A 17974-nucleotide genomic window follows, 5' to 3' on the forward strand; every position below is an offset into this window, starting at 1 on the left:
CAGGAAGCATAGAAATAGTGCACATAGAACATCTCTACCACGTCTTAGACTTGCTTTCAATGAGAATAACAGATCTATAACTCACATATCTACGTGTATTTGGTTGGTCGCACCCAAAAAGTTACATATTGCAGCTTTAGAATGTGATTTTAAACCTTACCCTAAACTTAACCATACTGCTAACCTTTTGCCTAACCCCAACCTTAAATTAAGATCATAAAGTACATTTTTGTTTTCATGAATTACCGAGATATAGCCCATTTTGGGACTTTGTGGCTGTGCTATCTAGTGAAAACGGGGTAAAGCGGCAGTATGAAAATTTGTCATAGGCTTTGATACTCTGATTGGTTAGAGACAATCCAATCTCTGACGACTTTGTTTTCTTACAACACCCTTCGTTCCCTTTCTCACCACCAACAACTTCAACGATGGCAGTCTCTGACTAAAGTATGTAGCGAACAAATTTAGTGCGAGTCATCAGGAGAATAGCAGGGATGGGGCATGAACCTGCAGCTACAAGACAAGCCTGATACCTGTCCTGTACCTACCATAACATTCAGACCACATGGCAGGCACATGGGCAGTAGGTGGCACCTGAGGTCTAAATGCCATCTCTCTCTCTCTCCACTTTTTTTCTTGTCTGCCCTAGGATTCAAACCGGCAAGCCTTCGGGTACTGGTCCGATGTTCTAAGCTTGAGGCTACACATGCCAACCCATACAGGATTGCTGACATACAGGGACGCTACATTAGGTTGGACTCTCTCAGGCAGCAATGGGAAGATGACCACAAGAGGGCACTGAAGTATGGGAAGCTGTGTGGTAGCAGCAAAGGGTGGGTACAACAAGTCTCCAGACTACACACTCTGTCCAATAGTCAATAGTCTCTAAAGTGGTGTCCTAAGCTCTCCTTGTCACCTTTCCTACAGTGCCTTCGGAAAGTATTCAGACTCCTTGTCCTTTTCCACATTTTGTTACGTTACAGCTTTATTCTAAAATTGATCAAATAAAAAAATCCTTAGCAATCTACACACAATACCCCATTATGACAAAGTGAAAATACGTTTTTAGAACTTTTTTGCAAATGTATTACAAATAAAAAATATAAATACCTTATTTACAAAAGTATTAGGACCACTTGCTATGAGACTTGAAATTGAGCTCAGGTGCATCCTGTTTCCATTGATCACCCTTGAGTTGTTTCTACAACTTGATTGGAGTCCACCTGTGGTAAATTCAATTGATTGGACATGATTTGGAAAGGCACACACCAGTCTATATAAGGTCCCACAGTTGACCGTCTATGTCAGAGCAAAAACCAAGCCATTATGTTGAAGGAATTGTCCGTAGCGCCCCGAGACAGGATTGTGTCGAGGCACAGATCTGGGGAAGGGCACCAAAACCTTTCTGCAGCATTGAAGGTCCCCAAGGACACAGTGACCTCCATCGTTATTAAATGGAAAATGTTTGAAACCACCAAGACTCTTCCTAGAGCTGTCCGCCCGGCCAAACTGAACAATCGGGGAAGAAGGGCCTCGGTCAGGGAGGTGACCAAGAACCCGATGGTCACTCTGACAGAGCTCCAGAGTTCCTCTGGGGAGATGGGAGAACCTTCCAGAAGGACAACCATCTCTACAGCACTCCACCAATCAGGCCTTTATGGTAGAGTGGCCAGATGGAAGCCACTCTTCAGTAAAAGCCACATGACAGCCCGCTTGGAGATTGCCAAAAAGCACCTACAGGACTCTGACCATGAGAAACCACATTCAAAGAACAAGATTCTCTGGTCTAATGAAACCAAGATTGAACTCTTTGGCCTGAATGCCAAGCGTCACATCTGGAGGAAACCTGGCACCATCCCTACGGTGAAGCATGGTGGTGGCAGCATCATGCTGTGGGGATGTTTTTCAGCTGCATGGACTTGGAGATTAGTCAGGATCGAGTGAAAGATGAACGGAGCAAAGTACAGAGAGATCCTTGATGAAAACCAGAGCGCTCAGAACCTCAGACTGTGCCGAAGATTCACCTTCCAACAGGACAACGACCCTAAGTACGCAGCCAAGACAATGCAGGAGTGGCTTCGGGACAAGTCTCTGAATGTCTTTGAGTGGCCCAGCCAGAGCCCGGACTTGAGCCTGATCGAACATCACTGGAGAGACCTGAAAGTAGCTGTGCAGCAACGCACCCCATCCAACTTGACAGAGCTTGAGAGGATCTGCAGAGAGGAATGGGAGAAACTCTCCAAATACAGGTGTGCTAAGCTTGTAAAGCTGTAATTGTTGCCAAAAGGTGCTTCAACAAAGTACTGAGTAAAGGGTCTGAATACTTATGTAAATTTGATATCAGTTTTTAATTTTTAATAAATTAGCTAAAATTTCTAAACCTGTAGTGCTTGCTTTGTCATTATGGGGTATTGTGTGTAGACAAACACAACAATACAGTCGTGAAGATTTCAACAAAGCCTATCCTCGAAAAGTTGTACAGCTGCACCACCTGCCTGTTATGGCAACTGCTCGGCCTCCGACCGCAAGGCACTACAGAGGGTAGTGCGTACGTCCCAGTTCTTCACTGGGGCCTTGCTTCCTGCCATCCAGGACCTCTATACCAGGCGGTGTCAGAGGTAGGCCCTAAAAATGGTCAAAGACTCCATCCACCCTAGTCATAGACTGTTCTCTCTGCAACCGCACAGCAAGCGGTACCAGAGTGCCAAGTCTAGGTCCAAAAGGCTTCTTAACAGCTTCTACCCCCAAGCCATTAGACTGCTGAACAGCTATTCAAACCCCCCCCCCTTTTACACTGCTGCTACTCCCCTGTTTATAGCCTCGCTACTGTTATTTTACTGCTGCTCTTTAATTATTTGTTACTTTTACTTACCTATTTTTTTACTGAACACATATTTTTCTTAACTGCACTGTTGGTTAAGGCTCTCGTAAGTAAGCATTTCACTGTAAGGTTTACACCTGTTGTATTCGGCGCGTGTGACAGATCAACTTTGATTTGATTTAGATTGATGTGGGGGGGGGGACTATTCAATCAATTATAGAATAAGGCTGTAACGTAACAAAATGTGGAAAAAGTCAAGGGGTCTGAATACTTTCCCGAAGGCACTGTATATCTGAACTGATTTAAAAGAACTAGACAAGCGACAGCCATTGGCTCATAGACCACATCCACCATATTGCTTTTATCAATCCAATTTCCAGATCACAACGAAGGATACAGAGACAGGAGGAGCAGGAAGCCGCTTTAGACCCCTGATATGAAGGCACAGTTCAAGGCAGAAAACAAACGAGAAGGACATAAGACATCTGGACAATGTGGAGCTAGTGTAGTGTATCTGATAAATGAGGTAGTATAGGAATCCTGCAGTCCACACATTTTTCGATACACCTGCAAACAAATCTACCCATGCATAGGCCTACACACTGAACAGCTGTTGGCACACCCCTCTCGTCATCCAGAATCCACCTATAGAATGTAATGTGTCCGTGAATCTCGACATGAATCTGGAAACGATAGAGGATGGTTAGAAGCTAGAGCGTTAACGCCAATGCATTCACACACACACACACACACACACACACACACACACACACACACACACACACACACACACACACACACACACACACACACACACACACACACACACACACACACACACACACACACACTGTCCTAGGAGAGGAGTCCATGCAGACTCCCCTCACTGACACACTGGCTCTCTGTCCACTGGCCTCCCATACATCCCTGTGCCTCCCCTGACATCTGCACCTACTCTGGCTCCCTCTCTCCTCACAAATGACAGACACACACACATACAGAACAACCTCACATTCACACTCCCCACACAAGCATTGCAATAGGAGCATTGCAATAGGAAATGAGAGGAAGGAGGATGGGACAGGAGCAGCTGTGTGGACTGAAACAGAGGTTGGAGAAACAGAGGTGTGACCAGAGGGCGGAGGAAATGTTGTCAATCAACCATGATTAAAATAGCAGTTGGATCGAGGCACTTTCCCTGTACAGTTCTCTCTCTTTCTGAGTGAGATGGGTGTCAAGGACATTGTTGTTGTTGTATTGCAAAGATAATCCCATTTTTACTTGGCCATTTAATTATAGAATTATATATCTCTCACTCTCCTCTGTCTAGGCATACACATACACACCCACACCACACCACGTACATGCATGCACAGGAATGCACACACACACACACACGTGCTCCCTAGTGGCGCAGCGGTCTAAGGCACTGCATCTCAGTGCAATAGGCATCACTACAGTCCCTGGTTCGATTCCAGGCTGTATCACATCCGGCCGCGATTCGGAGTCCCATAGTGCGACGGACAATTGGCCAAGTCTGGCCAGGGTAGGCTGCCATTGTAAATAAGACTTTGTTCTTAATAACTGACTCGGCTTGTTAAGTAAAGGTTTGATTTTTTGTTTTTTAAGAGGAAAAATAAGTAAATAAATGTGCACCCAAACACACACACGCTGTTTCAGCCACACCGCCCGTCTGTCTGTATAACCATCATGCAGTCCTAAAACATTCAACTCTTCCAGTACTCAGCAAATTGCCATTTTGAAGGGCATTACTTTTCATGGATGGTTTTGAGTATAGGCACATCTTAAAGCAAAATACATTTGAAATGCGTTGATATTTCTTAACGTGTAATTGTTCTCTTACAGTTTACAAACAACAAGATAATAGTCGTCATTTCGATATATACTATAGAATGGGGAATACATTCAATGTTTCCAAATCCACTTTGATGCTGTAACAGTGCAACATTACCGTTCACTGTTTAGTGCCGATACAGTTAGTCATATATAAGAAGTGGTATACGCTGTAGGTGCATCATTGCTGAGCCAGTGTTTAGTATAGATGACGCAATGGTGTACAGTATATGAACGGTGCCTTGTATACCGACTACACAGCCTTTACAGCATCATGAAAGAAAGAGACAGATGAGAGGTAACGAGAGATGAGAGAGGTGAGAGGGACAAAGGTAACAAGAGATGAGCGAGAAGGGGGTAGACAGACCACTTCTTCCTTCCCCTCTATATTTTACAGCTGATTTGCAGTTCAAAAGGCGGCACCCCATATTTATCTCTCCAATCCACCTCTCCTCGGTCCCTCTTTCTGTCTAATGAATCAAACCTCCCCACTCTCTTCCCTCTTTCTGTCTAATGAATCAAATCTCCCCACTCTCTTCCCTCTTTCTGTCTAATGAATCAAACCTCCCCACTCTCTTCCCTCTTTCTGTCTAATGAATCAACCCTCCCCACTCTCTTCCCTCTTTCTGTCTAATGAATCAAATCTCCCCACTCTCTTCCCTCTTTCTGTCTAATGAATCAACCCTCCCCACTCTCTTCCCTCTTTCTGTCTAATGAATCAACCCTCCCCACTCTCTTCCCTCTTTCTGTCTAATGAATCAACCCTCCCCACTCTCTTCCCTCTTTCTGTCTAATGAATCAACCCTCCCCACTCTTTCTTCCCTCTTTCTGTCTAATGAATCAACCCTCCCCACTCCTTCCCTCTTTCTGTCTAATGAATCAACCCTCCCCACTCTCTTCCCTCTTTCTGTCTAATGAATCAACCCTCCCCACTCTCTTCCCTCTTTCTGTCTAATGAATCAACCCTCTCCACTCTTCCCTCTTTCTGTCTAATGAATCAAACCTCCCCACTCTCTTCCCTCTTTCTGTCTAATGAATCAACCCTCCCCACTCTCTTCCCTCTTTCTGTCTAATGAATCAAACCTCCCCACTCTCTTTCCTCTTTCTGTCTCATGAATCAAACCTCCCCACTCTCTTCCCTCTTTCTGTCTAATGAATCAACCCTCCCCACTCTCTTCCCTCTTTCTGTCTAATGAATCAACCCTCCCCACTCTCTTCCCTCTTTCTGTCTAATGAATCAAACCTCCCCACTCTCTTTCCCCTTTCTTGTCTAATGAATCAAACCTCCTAATCTCTTCCCTCTTTCTGTCTAATGAATCAACCCTCCCCACTCTCTTTCCTCTTTCTTGTCTAATGAATCAAACCTCCCCTCTCTTTCTCTCTTTCCTCTTTCTGTCTAATGAATCAACCCTCCCCACTCTCTTCCCTCTTTCTGTCTAATGAATCAACCCTCCCACTCTCTTTCCTCTTTCTGTCTAATGAATCAACCCCCCACTCTCCCCAATCTCTTCCCTCTTTCTGTCTAATGAATCAAACCTCCCCACTCTCTTCCCTCTTTCTGTCTAATGAATCAACCCTCCCCACTCTCTTCCCTCTTTCTGTCTAATGAATCAAACCTCCCCACTCTCTTTCCTCTTTCTGTCTAATGAATCAACCCTCCCCACTCTTCCTTCTTTCGGTCTAATGAATCAACCCTCCCCACTCTCTTCCCTCTTTCTGTCTAATGAATCAAACCTCCCCACTCTCTTTCCTCTTTCTGTCTAATGAATCAACCCTCCCCACTCTCTTCCCTCTTTCTGTCTAATGAATCAACCCTCCCCACTCTCTTCCCTCTTTCTGTCTAATGAATCAAACCTCCCCACTCTCTTTCCTCTTTCTGTCTAATGAATCAACCCTCCCCACTCTTCCCTCTTTCTTTCTGTCTAATGAATCAACCCTCCCCACTCTCTTCCCTCTTTCTGTCTAATGAATCAAACCTCCCCACTCTCTTTCCTCTTTCTGTCTAATGAATCAACCCTCCCCACTCTCTTCCCTCTTTCTGTCTAATGAATCAAACCTCCCCACTCTCTTCCCTCTTTCTGTCTAATGAATCAAACCTCCCCACTCTCTTCCCTCTTTCTGTCTAATGAATCAACCCTCCCCACTCTCTTCCCTCTTTCTGTCTAATGAATCAACCCTCCCCACTCTCTTCCCTCTTTCTGTCTCATGAATCAACCCTCCCCACTCTCTTCCCTCTTTCTGTCTAATGAATCAACCCTCCCCACTCTCTTCCCTCTTTCTGTCTAATGAATCAACCCTCCCCACTCTCTTCCCTCTTTCTGTCTAATGAATCAACCCTCCCCACTCTCTTCCCCCTCTTTCTGTCTCATGAATCAACCCTCCCCACTCTCTTCCCTCTTTCTGTCTCATGAATCAACCCTCCCCACTCTCTTCCCTCTTTCTGTCTAATGAATCAACCCTCCCCACTCTCTTCCCTCTTTCTGTCTCATGAATCAACCCTCCCCACTCTCTTCCCTCTTTCTGTCTCATGAATCAACCCTCCCACTCTCTTCCCTCTTTCTGTCTAATGAATCAACCCTCCCCACTCTCTTCCCTCTTTCTGTCTCATGAATCAACCCTCCCCACTCTCTTCCCTCTTTCGCTCCTCTTTTCTCAGCGTCTTTTTGTGAGTCATCCCGTCATCCCCCCCTTCCCTCTTCTGTCACACATTTGACCCCCACCCTCTGTTTTCCTCCTCTGCTCTCCCCCTCTCTCTTTCTCCCCCTCCCTCTCTCTGTTTCTCTCCCTCTCTCATCCTTCTCTCCAGTATTTTCTGGCTTTCCCTATTAGGCGGAAACACACAAACGGCAGGTAAACGATGGAACATCCTCATTCTCTTCTCTCCCTCTTCCACTCTCTTTTCTTCATTCTCCAGGCTGTCATCCCCTGTTTTATTATTCCTGCATCTTGTATTGATTGCCTCCCAGTACCAGAGATGTGCTGGGTTGGAGTAGGTGGCGGTGATGATGAGGGTGATGATGCTGCTTGCTTAGTTCTGTATGTGAGGCATTACGGTTGTGTATGCTAACTAATGTGCCAGCCCTGCCTGGCTCTGGGTTCAAGGTGTTATATTGATTCACTGTGATTGTGTGTGTGTGTGTGTCAGTTTTGTAAATGTAAATGTAATGTATTAGAGCATTTGTGTCTGGGTTCTATTAAGTTGCCTCAGTGCATGATCTGTGTGTGTGTATGGAGAAAATGTGATTGTGTTTGAGCTAGTATGTGTGTGTGTGAGTGTGAGAGGCAGGGAGAGGAAAGGAGAATCTCTACACGTCTGTATGTGTGCCCGAGAGACGGTGAAGGGGAGGGAGAGAACCTTGAATGTCTGTATCAGTATGTGTACAAATGTGTGTGTGTGTGTATATATGTACAGTGAATGTGAGAGAGAGGAAGAGGGATAGTGTCAACGTCTGCAAAAGTGTGTGTGTGTGTATGTGCCATGCGTTAAACTGCTCTCCATGCGTCTGTGTTGGCATGTGTGCAATCTGTGCCACTCCTGCGAAAATGATCCTACTGCGTCCCTCTCTCTCTCTCCCTTCCTGCTCTCCTTTTTACCCAACCGTCCCTCTCTCTCTCTCCCTTCCTGCTCTCCTTTTTACCCAACCGTCCCTCTCTCCTCCTCCATCCTTCCATCTCTGAATCTCCTCTCTTCTTCAGCCAAAAGGAGGGATTTAATGATTTCTCTCTTTTTCTCCCCATCGCCTCACCCCTCCCTCTTATCACGCTGTCCCTGGGTATTTGTGCTGAGCGCTGCAATCTTCAGGAGGTGCGGTGTGGACATGGGTGTCCTCATGCTGCACACTGCTGGGAGGGAGGGGTTATATAACTTACAGCTGCATTCATATATATGAGCCACGATAATGGATGGGGCTGATTGGCTGAAAGTGGATAGGGATTTATGCATATTGTGGCACCATTACATTTACATTTACATTTAAGTCATTTAGCAGACGCTCTTATCCAGAGCGACTTACAAATTGGTGCATTCACCTTATGACATCCAGTGGAACAACCACTTTACAATAGTGCATCTAAATATTTTAAGGGGGGGTGAGAAGGATTACTTTATCCTATCCTAGGTATTCCTTAAAGAGGTGGGGTTTCAGGTGTCTCCGGAAGGTGGTGATTGACTCCGCTGTCCTGGCGTCATGAGGGAGTTTGTTCCACCATTGGGGAGCCAGAGCAGCGAACAGTTTTGACTGAGCTGAGCGGGAACTGTACTTCCTCAGTGGTAGGGAGGCGAGCAGGCCAGAGGTGGATGAACGCAGTGCCCTTATTTGGGTGTAGGGCCTGATCAGAGCCTGGAGGTACTGAGGTGCCGTTCCCCTCACAGCTCCGTAGGCAAGCACCATGGTCTTGTAGCGGATGCGAGCTTCAACTGGAAGCCAGTGGAGAGAGCGGAGGAGCGGGGTGACGTGAGAGAACTTGGGAAGGTTGAACACTAGACGGGCTGCGGCGTTCTGGATGAGTTGTAGGGGTTTAATGGCACAGGCAGGGAGCCCAGCCAACAGCGAGTTGCAGTAATCCAGACGGGAGATGACAAGTGCCTGGATTAGGACCTGCGCCGCTTCCTGTGTGAGGCAGGGTCGTACTCTGCGGATGTTGTAGAGCATGAACCTACAGGAACGGGCCACCGCCTTGATGTTAGTTGAGAACGACAGTTTGTTGTCCAGGATCACGCCAAGGTTCTTAGCGCTCTGGGAGGAGGACACAATGGAGTTGTCAACCGTGATGGCGAGATCATGGAACGGGCAGTCCTTCCCCGGGAGGAAGAGCAGCTCCGTCTTGCCGAAGTTCAGCTTGAGGTGGTGATCCGTCATCCACACTGATATGTCTGCCAGACATGCAGAGATGCGATTCGCCACCTGGTCATCAGAAGGGGGAAAGGAGAAGATTAATTGTGTGTCGTCTGCATAGCAATGATAGGAGAGACCATGTGGGGTTATGACAGAGCCAAGTGACTTGGTGTATAGCGAGAATAGGAGAGGGCCTAGAACAGAGCCCTGGGGGACACCAGTGGTGAGAGCGCGTGGTGAGGAGACAGATTCTCGCCACGCCACCTGGTAGGAGCGACCTGTCAGGTAGGACGCAATCCAAGCGTGGGCCGCGCCGGAGATGCCCAACTCGGAGAGGGTGGAGAGGAGGATCTGATGGTTCACAGTATCGAAGGCAGCCGATAGGTCTAGAAGGATGAGAGCAGAGGAGAGAGAGTTAGCTTTAGCGGTGCGGAGCGCCTCCGTGATACAGAGAAGAGCAGTCTCAGTTGAATGACTAGTCTTGAAACCTGACTGATTTGGATCAAGAAGGTCATTCTGAGAGAGATAGCGGGAGAGCTGACCAAGGACGGCACGTTCAAGAGTTTTGGAGAGAAAAGAAAGAAGGGATACTGGTCTGTAGTTGTTGACATCGGAGGGATCGAGTGTAGGTTTTTTCAGAAGGGGTGCAACTCTCGCTCTCTTGAAGACGGAAGGGACGTAGCCAGCGGTCAGGGATAAGTTGATGAGCGAGGATCACAAGCATTTAAATGAAGAACATAAGGTTAAATACATTCATAGTCGCTGAAAGGTAGGTAATGCCACAAACACCACAAACATTTCAGTGCAAAACATACAGCGACGTTGATACATTTTTACACGGTAATGGCTGACAGAATGAGGGGGGTTGTCATGGAGCTGTAAGTGTACAAGGGCTTATTATTCAGTGCACAATATTTCAGTTAAGACCGGAGATTATATAGCTGTGCAGTTCTGTAGGGATCCATGTTATTTTGTTAAGTCCAATAAGTGAGCAATTAGCAACTAGGACTGTCAGAGACCAAGTACTATTAATAAGGGACATTATAATGACATCATATGGTACAGCATAGGGCAGGGATGGGCACTGGTCATGAGGAGTCGCGGGTCTGCGTACCCACATCCATACCAACACATAAATCCTAGCCTTTTAGCCTGTGGATTTCTGGGTAATGCTTGACATGGTGGGCGCAGACAGTCCAATCTTGACCAATGGCGGTGGCGGATTCCCTGTGTCTCGTGGAGTCGTGGGCCAAGTGACTAGGAACCATGTCGTCGTTTCGCTCGAGTCACCGACCGTCCACAGATTCCACACCTGATAGCGACATAGTGTCTGAGTGAGCCATGTTTTAGCATCGTGGGACTTAGAATAGATTTTAGTCTGGTCCTTTTATCGTGGTAATAGCTCCATCTGACCTCCTGGTAAGATCTATTCAATTCCAACTGCACATGGGGAAACGCTTTCATATATCATGATGGTTTATAGCAACCGTAATGTCACTCTGCACACTTCGTTTGCACGGCCATTATGCACTTCCTTACTGTATGTGCAAATGCAATGGTAAAAAGAGGCACTTGATCTCTCTCGCTTTCTCTCCCCCCTTTTCCCCCCTTCTCTCTCTCTCCCCCTTCTCTTTCTCTCCCCCTTCTCTTTCTCCCCCCTTCTTTCTCTCTCTTTCACAGGATGTCGATTGTCAGCATCGTTGCGAGGGAGATCCTAGACTCCCGGGGAAACCCCACTGTGGAGGTGGACCTGTGCACAGAGAAAGGTGACTCCTCTCAAGCCTGTCTACAAAGCGTAGTATCGCACTGTACAAAGAGCCTTAAGATTAGCCAAAAGCTACAATAAAATTCTTAAGAGCGTCGCCGTCCAAGGCCTCGTACGATTTCCCGGATCATTCCCCTCTAACGTCACTCTCTCTGTTGCCATCTCTTACACCTCCCTCCCTCTCTCTCTGTCTCAGGTCTTTTCAGGGCTGCAGTGCCCAGTGGAGCGTCTACAGGCATCTATGAGGCTCTAGAGCTGAGGGATGGAGACAAGAGCCGCTACAGGGGCAAAGGTTTGTTTGTGTGTGTGTGCACACGTGCATCTAATGCTGGAGTAAACAGAATGATGTTTGTCCCTCCTTCACAGTCTTCTCTCCCATCTGCCTTGTTTCTCTGCTCTAGGTGTGCTCAAGGCAGTGGGCCACATCAACGACACTCTGGCTCCTGCTCTCATAGCATCGGTGAGTTGGGGACTGTGATTTGGATGTGTTTTGTCAGCTAGGGTGACAGTCATCATGTTTTCGTGTGAGTGCATATTGATTTGCAGATGAGAGAGACATTGGGCTGCGGCTGTAGAACGTAGATATAGAAATAAGCTGAACATCTTGCAACTCAATGATGTTGTACCTCTGACTCTATACAATCCAATCGGTTATATCTATGATATGTACTTTTGAGGGTTTGGCTCATAGGTGGCTGCAAATATGAGATATTTCTTGTGTGCAGATATGTCGCGGGTCATCCATCCATTTGTTGAATTAGAGAATTGGTCCCCGATTGACTTAACCAATTTAATGAACGTTTTAATATGCTTATAAATGAGTTGTGTAAAAATGACGTGTCCCATAGGGTATCAGTGTTGTGGAGCAGGAGCAACTGGACAACACGATGATTGAAATGGACGGCACAGAGAACAAGTGTGAGTCTCCCGGTTCCTACCAAACAAACAGATCAGATGTATCCCCCAATCAATTCAGGTCCACCATCAACTGAGAGAATGGGCTTTTGTCTGAACCCGGATTTTGGTAGACCTTTTTGAAATTTGTCACATTTCCTTCCTCGTCGACAGCTCAGTTTGGTGCTAATGCTATCCTGGGAGTCTCCCTGGCCATTTGCAAGGCTGGTGCAGCAGAAAAAGAGGTCCCCCTGTACCGTCACATCGCTGACCTGGCAGGAAACACAGAGCTGGTGCTGCCAGTTCCAGTAAGATACTACTTATATAACGGTTATACCAGAGAAGGTGTAGCAGAAGCATAATAACACTGATTTAACACTGAAACAGTCATTGTGTGAATGGTTTTACCATAATGGTATGTATGATAAAAAGAACAGATGCTGTATATAAAAAGTATATAGGAAATGAGAAACTGTACCAGTATCTGCTGAACATGGGTATTGGCCTAACTGCTAATTCCCCTTATCTCCTTCCCAGGCGTTCAACGTGATCAACGGAGGCTCCCACGCGGGCAACAAGCTAGCCATGCAGGAGTTCATGGTACTTCCTGTCGGGGCGGAGTCTTTCAGGGACGCGCTTCGGGTGGGCTCCGAGCTGTACCACACGCTCAGGGGGGTGATCCAGGAGAAGTACGGCCAGGACGCTACCAACGTGGGCGACGAGGGGGGGTTCGCCCCCAATATCCTGGAGAACAGTGAGGGTAAGTGCAGCAGAGTTCATTTAGAAACACAGTCTTGTGACCTGTAAGAGCAGTTGTCACCCTCGGTCTACAGGGATTTTATAGTTGATTTAATGGTTAAAACGTTGGATTACCCGAGCAAGACATCTCCGGTACAAATCCAACCATAGGATATCCATGGCACTTTACCTCTATCTTGGGTCATGTTCATTACATACCAAACACAAGAAAGCAGTATGGACTACTCCGTTTTTGTTTTCTGTTTCAAAACATTTTGCTGTGTACCCAATTGAACACGACTCTGGTAACACTTTAACCAGGGTTTAAACGATACATGCTCTTGGGGGTAGGACTGTTGCACCGTTTAGTCACAGTAATTAGGCTTCTCCAAGCTCTAATGCTGTTGATGGTCATTAGTAGCCCACCAAACTTGCTAACTGCCTGGTACTCAGCACTCTACTGTCCCTCTAATCCCTCTGACATCAATGCAAATGCCATCGACTATCTAATCAAACACTTAATGAGAGCTCATGTTGCTCAACATTTCTATAGATGATGCAATTGCGTTAGTAATGGCCTCTATTAAAAAGAGGAGAATCCAATCAGCCAGGCCTACTATGTTTATTTCTCAACTTTCCTAATACTAAGCACCATTGCTTATATTTACAACAGGAGTATAGCCTACCTGGCTGACATGAAAATGAATCAAGGCAAAAGCAGTCCTCCATTTGCTATTTAACTAAATTTACATATATATTATTTAGTATATGTAAAGACAAGATTATATCAATAATAGTCTGATGGGTGATATTAGACTTGCGAATTACTGTGATAACGATATATTATCACTTGTGAATGATGCCCAGCGTAAGGCAAGAGACAATGCCCTTTTTTGTGCATCTTCGTATTATCATAGTTGCACGCCTCTTGTAACCTAGCCTATATGTTTTGACAAGGTTTGTATCACAACTAAAGTGACCAAAGAACTTCTTAAAATGAGGCACATTGATCTGCTTTATAAGGGGTGTAGAAGCCTAGCTGGCACACACATATGCAGCACGTGAGCTTCAAGTTTGGGGAAGATAATTTTCACCATAAAAATGCACCAATTTATAATAGAAGCGTTACATGCACAATCCCATTTTGATAATGCTGTTTTCCCGCTAAGGCTTATAGCCTACTGTCGTGTACACATTGCTGCGCTTATAATGTGAAGAAATAGCCAAATGTTTTTATTTGATTTAACCTTTTATTTAACTAGGCAACTCGGATAAGAACAAATTCTTATTGACAATGACGGCCTACGCTGGGCCAATTGTGCGCTGCATAACATAATGCCATGGAAATCTTGTCTGCTAAAGTAACTAATGTAGCCCACAGCCATTTGGCATAGCCAGATGAGGACCTAACATAAGGACAACTGCTATGCTATTCTGTTCCTCTGAAATGGATGAAATTGTCTTCATATTATGTTTCTTTAGACCTGTCTAAAGTGAGTAAAGGATTTATTGTGAAGGTGTAGGCTATATTACATGGATTTATTAGACTTTTTAAAATGTAGATGTTCCAAACGTCTGCATCAGTGGCTTGTGGAAGCCAGGAGATGCTAAATGTGTTTATGTTAATTAACGGTCAATTACTGCGAGACCGACAGTTATTTCCTTGTCAATCACCGGCTGACGAAATTCCGTTGGGGGCACTGAAAATAGTGGACTGTACCAATATTAATATTTTGGTTGCCCACATTCTTGTATGGGCATTTACACCAATAGACAAATCGTTTCACCCACAATCTAGTCTTTGCTGCGATGTCTATGGGACAACAGCAGCAATACATCTAAAATAGTGTTCGAGATAAAATCATAAATCCAAGGTGGTATGCTTTAATGAGTTTCCAACCTGCCTCTGGTACAGTGTCTGCCCATCTGTATGTTTGTCACAACGTGTCCTCCTCAAGGCTTTCTTCTCTCACATTTCCCAACAGCCAAGGCAATGTGTATCCGCTGGTCTTTGAACTAAGTGTGTGTGTGTGTGTGTGTGTGTGTGTGTGTGTGTGTGTGTGTGTGTGTGTGTGTGTGTGTGTGTGTGTGTGTGTGTGTGTGTGTGTGTGTGTGTGTGTGTGTGAGCGAGTGAGTGAGTGAGCGAGCGAGTGAGTGAGCGAGTGAGCGTGTGAGTGAGCGAGCGTGTGAGTGAGCGAGCGTGTGAGTGAGCGAGCGTGTGAGCGCGCGAGTGAGTGAGATAACTCTGGGCCTTGGGGAAAAAGTGATGCCGCAATCCCACTATTGAAGAAGTAGCTAGGTGTGACAGGAAGTCGAAACCCTGGCAAGATCAAAAAGAAGTGTGAAAAGCCTAAAGGACTGTCAGCTGTAGGCTCTTAGAATAGATTTTGCTCTGTAGTATCTCTCAAGCATCGAGAACAGAATGGTGTGTGTAGTCTTGCAACCTTTCTGACTCACCCTCGACCATCACTCTAGCCTGGATACTTGACTATTTCTGCATTCAGCAACATAGCAGTATCATGTCACCAAACAAGCAACAAGACAAGTAGGCCAGAGCAGAAACAGTGGTTCACAGGCTAGGTAGAGTCTACCCTTACAGCCTTCCTCTCTCGTTTTCTACCTCCGCCCAAAACTTATCTTTCTTTCCTCCCATCTCTCCCCTCCCTCTTTCCGTCTCTCCCCTCAGCGTTGGAGCTGATAAAGACAGCCATCGAGAAAGCGGGCTTCACGGATAAGGTGGTGATCGGGATGGATGTGGCGGCGTCCGAGTTCTACCGCGAGGGGAAGTACGACCTGGACTTCAAGTCTCCTCCGGACGCTGACAGGCACATCAGCGGAGAGGAACTGTCAGACATCTACCAAGGCTTCGTTAACGACTACCCAGGTAGGCAAACTGTGACTTGACACCTATTGGATTCCTAATTCAATCTGACATGAATTTGATTTATTGATTCATTTTATTTGAGATACTAAAAAATACACACAGTGCATAATTTTCTAAAAACTAGACCGGGATAACACAAAAAAAAGTAAATGGGGTCCCTCGACTGATTCAATTCATTTGTTTCAATTCAATTCAATTATAGAGGCAATTCTGTCGCAGCCGGCCGCGACTGGGAGGTCCGTGGGGCGACGCACAATTGGCCTAGCGTCGTCCGGGTTAGGGAGGGTTTGGCCGGTAGGGATATCCTTGTCTCATCGCGCACCAGCGACTCCTGTGGCGGACCGGGCGCAGTGCACGCTAACCAAGGTCGCCAGGTGCACAGTGTTTCCTCTGACACATTGGTGCGGCCGGCTTCCAGGTTGGATGCGCGCTGTGTTAAGAAGCAGTGCGGCTTGGTTGGGTTGTGTTTCGGAGGACGCATGACTTTCGACCTTTGTCTCTCCCGAGCCCGTACGGGAGTTGTAGCGATGAGACAAGATAGTAACTACTAATAATTGGATATTACGAAATTGGGGAGAAAAAGGGGGTGGGTGTATGGTTTATACCTGTGTATAGCCTACACTTACCAGTGTGGGCTGTGCGCAGGTATGGACAATATACCCACTATTTATGGGGAAAAAATGTAAATAGAAAGTATAGAGGCAACAGGCTGATCCTACATTTACATTCAAAAGAGAAGTTCAAGGTCATATCTACCTTCACGTTGAAAGATCCCACGACACATTTCCTCTTACAACACTATGGCTGTCTACGACTTTGCTCCCTATAGAAAAACCTCCGTTCCAAACCATGACTGAGTACATGTCCTAACTGAGTGTGCACTCCACTAAACCCTTCTCCCCTTGTCCTCTTTGTAGTGGTGTCCATCGAGGACCCGTTTGATCAGGATGACTGGGCCGCCTGGTCCCGCCTCACGGCTTCCGTGGGCATCCAGGTTGTCGGGGACGACCTGACGGTGACCAATCCCAAGAGGATAGAGAAGGCTGCCGAGAAGCGGGCCTGCAACTGCCTACTGCTCAAAGTCAACCAGATCGGCTCTGTCACTGAAGCCATCCAGGCGTAAGTGACCCACATCACATGACCCCACATCACATGACCGGTCAATAAATCCCTTTGATATATAGATGTCAATCATCAAGTCAATCTGTCAATCTCAGTCACTAGGCCAGGCTAAGTTGTCCTTGAAAAAGAGATTACCTGGTATTATATAGGAGAAACACTACGATGATCTATAACAAGGTTATGTAGCCCTTATGACGTAGGTAGGGTTCAAGTAAAGTGTGACGTCAGTCATGCACATTTATGTAGCCGTCAGTCATCAAGTCTGTCTCTTGGCCAGGTTGGGAGTCCTTGAAAAAGAGATGCCAATCTCAATGGCAGTTACCTACTTAAGTAAAAGATCATTTAATTAAGAAAATATTGAGCTTTATTTTTTACATTCGTATGATCATCAATCAGCCATATTTAATATAGCCAACACTTTACTTCCATCTACAGTGGGGCAAAAAAGTATTTAGTCAGCCACCAATTGTGCAAGTTCTCCCACTTAAAAAGATGAGAGAGGCCTGTAATTTTCATCATAGGTACACTTCAACTATGACAGACAAAATGAGAAACAAAATCCAGAAAATCACATTGTAGGATTTTTTATGAATTTATTTGCAAATTATGGTGGAAAATAAGTATTTGGTCACCTACAAACAAGAAAGATTTCTGGTTCTCACAGACCTGTAACTTCCACTCGTTACCTGTATTACTGGCACCTGTTTGAACTTGTTATCAGTATAAAAGACACCTGTCCACAACCTCAAACAGTCACACTCCAAACTCCACTATGGCCAAGACCAAAGAGCTGTCAAAGGACACCAGAAACAAAATTGTAGACCTGCACCAGGCTGGGAAGACTGAATCTGCAATAGGTAAGCAGCTTGGTTTGAAGAAATAAACTGTGGGAGCAATTATTAGGAAATGGAAGACATACAAGACCACTGATAATCTCCCTCGATCTGGGGCTCCACGCAAGATCTCACCCCGTGGGGTCAAAATGATCACAAGAACTGTGAGCAAAAATCCCAGAACCACACGGGAGGACCTAGTGAATGACCTGCAGAGTGCTGGGACCA

At 46.0% G+C, this 17974-nt stretch overlaps 1 protein-coding gene across 4 annotated transcripts in view; it reads left to right on the forward strand.

Annotated features, from left to right (window-relative positions):
* The window catches only part of LOC124012087 (gamma-enolase-like), a 28009-nt gene that overhangs the window by 3676 nt on the left and 6359 nt on the right, over positions 1-17974 (forward strand). Inside the window, exons 2-11 of one of the 4 annotated variants that reach the window (XM_046325481.1) lie at positions 650-833; positions 3202-3347; positions 11191-11276; positions 11472-11567; positions 11677-11735; positions 12124-12193; positions 12344-12477; positions 12707-12929; positions 15594-15791; positions 16709-16910. In XM_046325481.1, the coding sequence (XP_046181437.1) occupies positions 3343-3347; positions 11191-11276; positions 11472-11567; positions 11677-11735; positions 12124-12193; positions 12344-12477; positions 12707-12929; positions 15594-15791; positions 16709-16910 (1073 nt within the window). In that variant the 5' untranslated portion in view covers positions 650-833; positions 3202-3342. Of the gene's footprint in view, positions 1-649; positions 834-3201; positions 3348-7289; positions 7526-11190; positions 11277-11471; positions 11568-11676; positions 11736-12123; positions 12194-12343; positions 12478-12706; positions 12930-15593; positions 15792-16708; positions 16911-17974 lie in introns of those variants that run through there. The other 3 variants (XM_046325479.1, XM_046325482.1, XM_046325483.1) reach the window with 3 other exon arrangements.

The sequence above is a fragment of the Oncorhynchus gorbuscha genome, linkage group LG24, assembly GCF_021184085.1.
Source record: "Oncorhynchus gorbuscha isolate QuinsamMale2020 ecotype Even-year linkage group LG24, OgorEven_v1.0, whole genome shotgun sequence".
In the NCBI taxonomy this organism is placed as follows: Eukaryota; Metazoa; Chordata; class Actinopteri; order Salmoniformes; family Salmonidae; genus Oncorhynchus; species Oncorhynchus gorbuscha.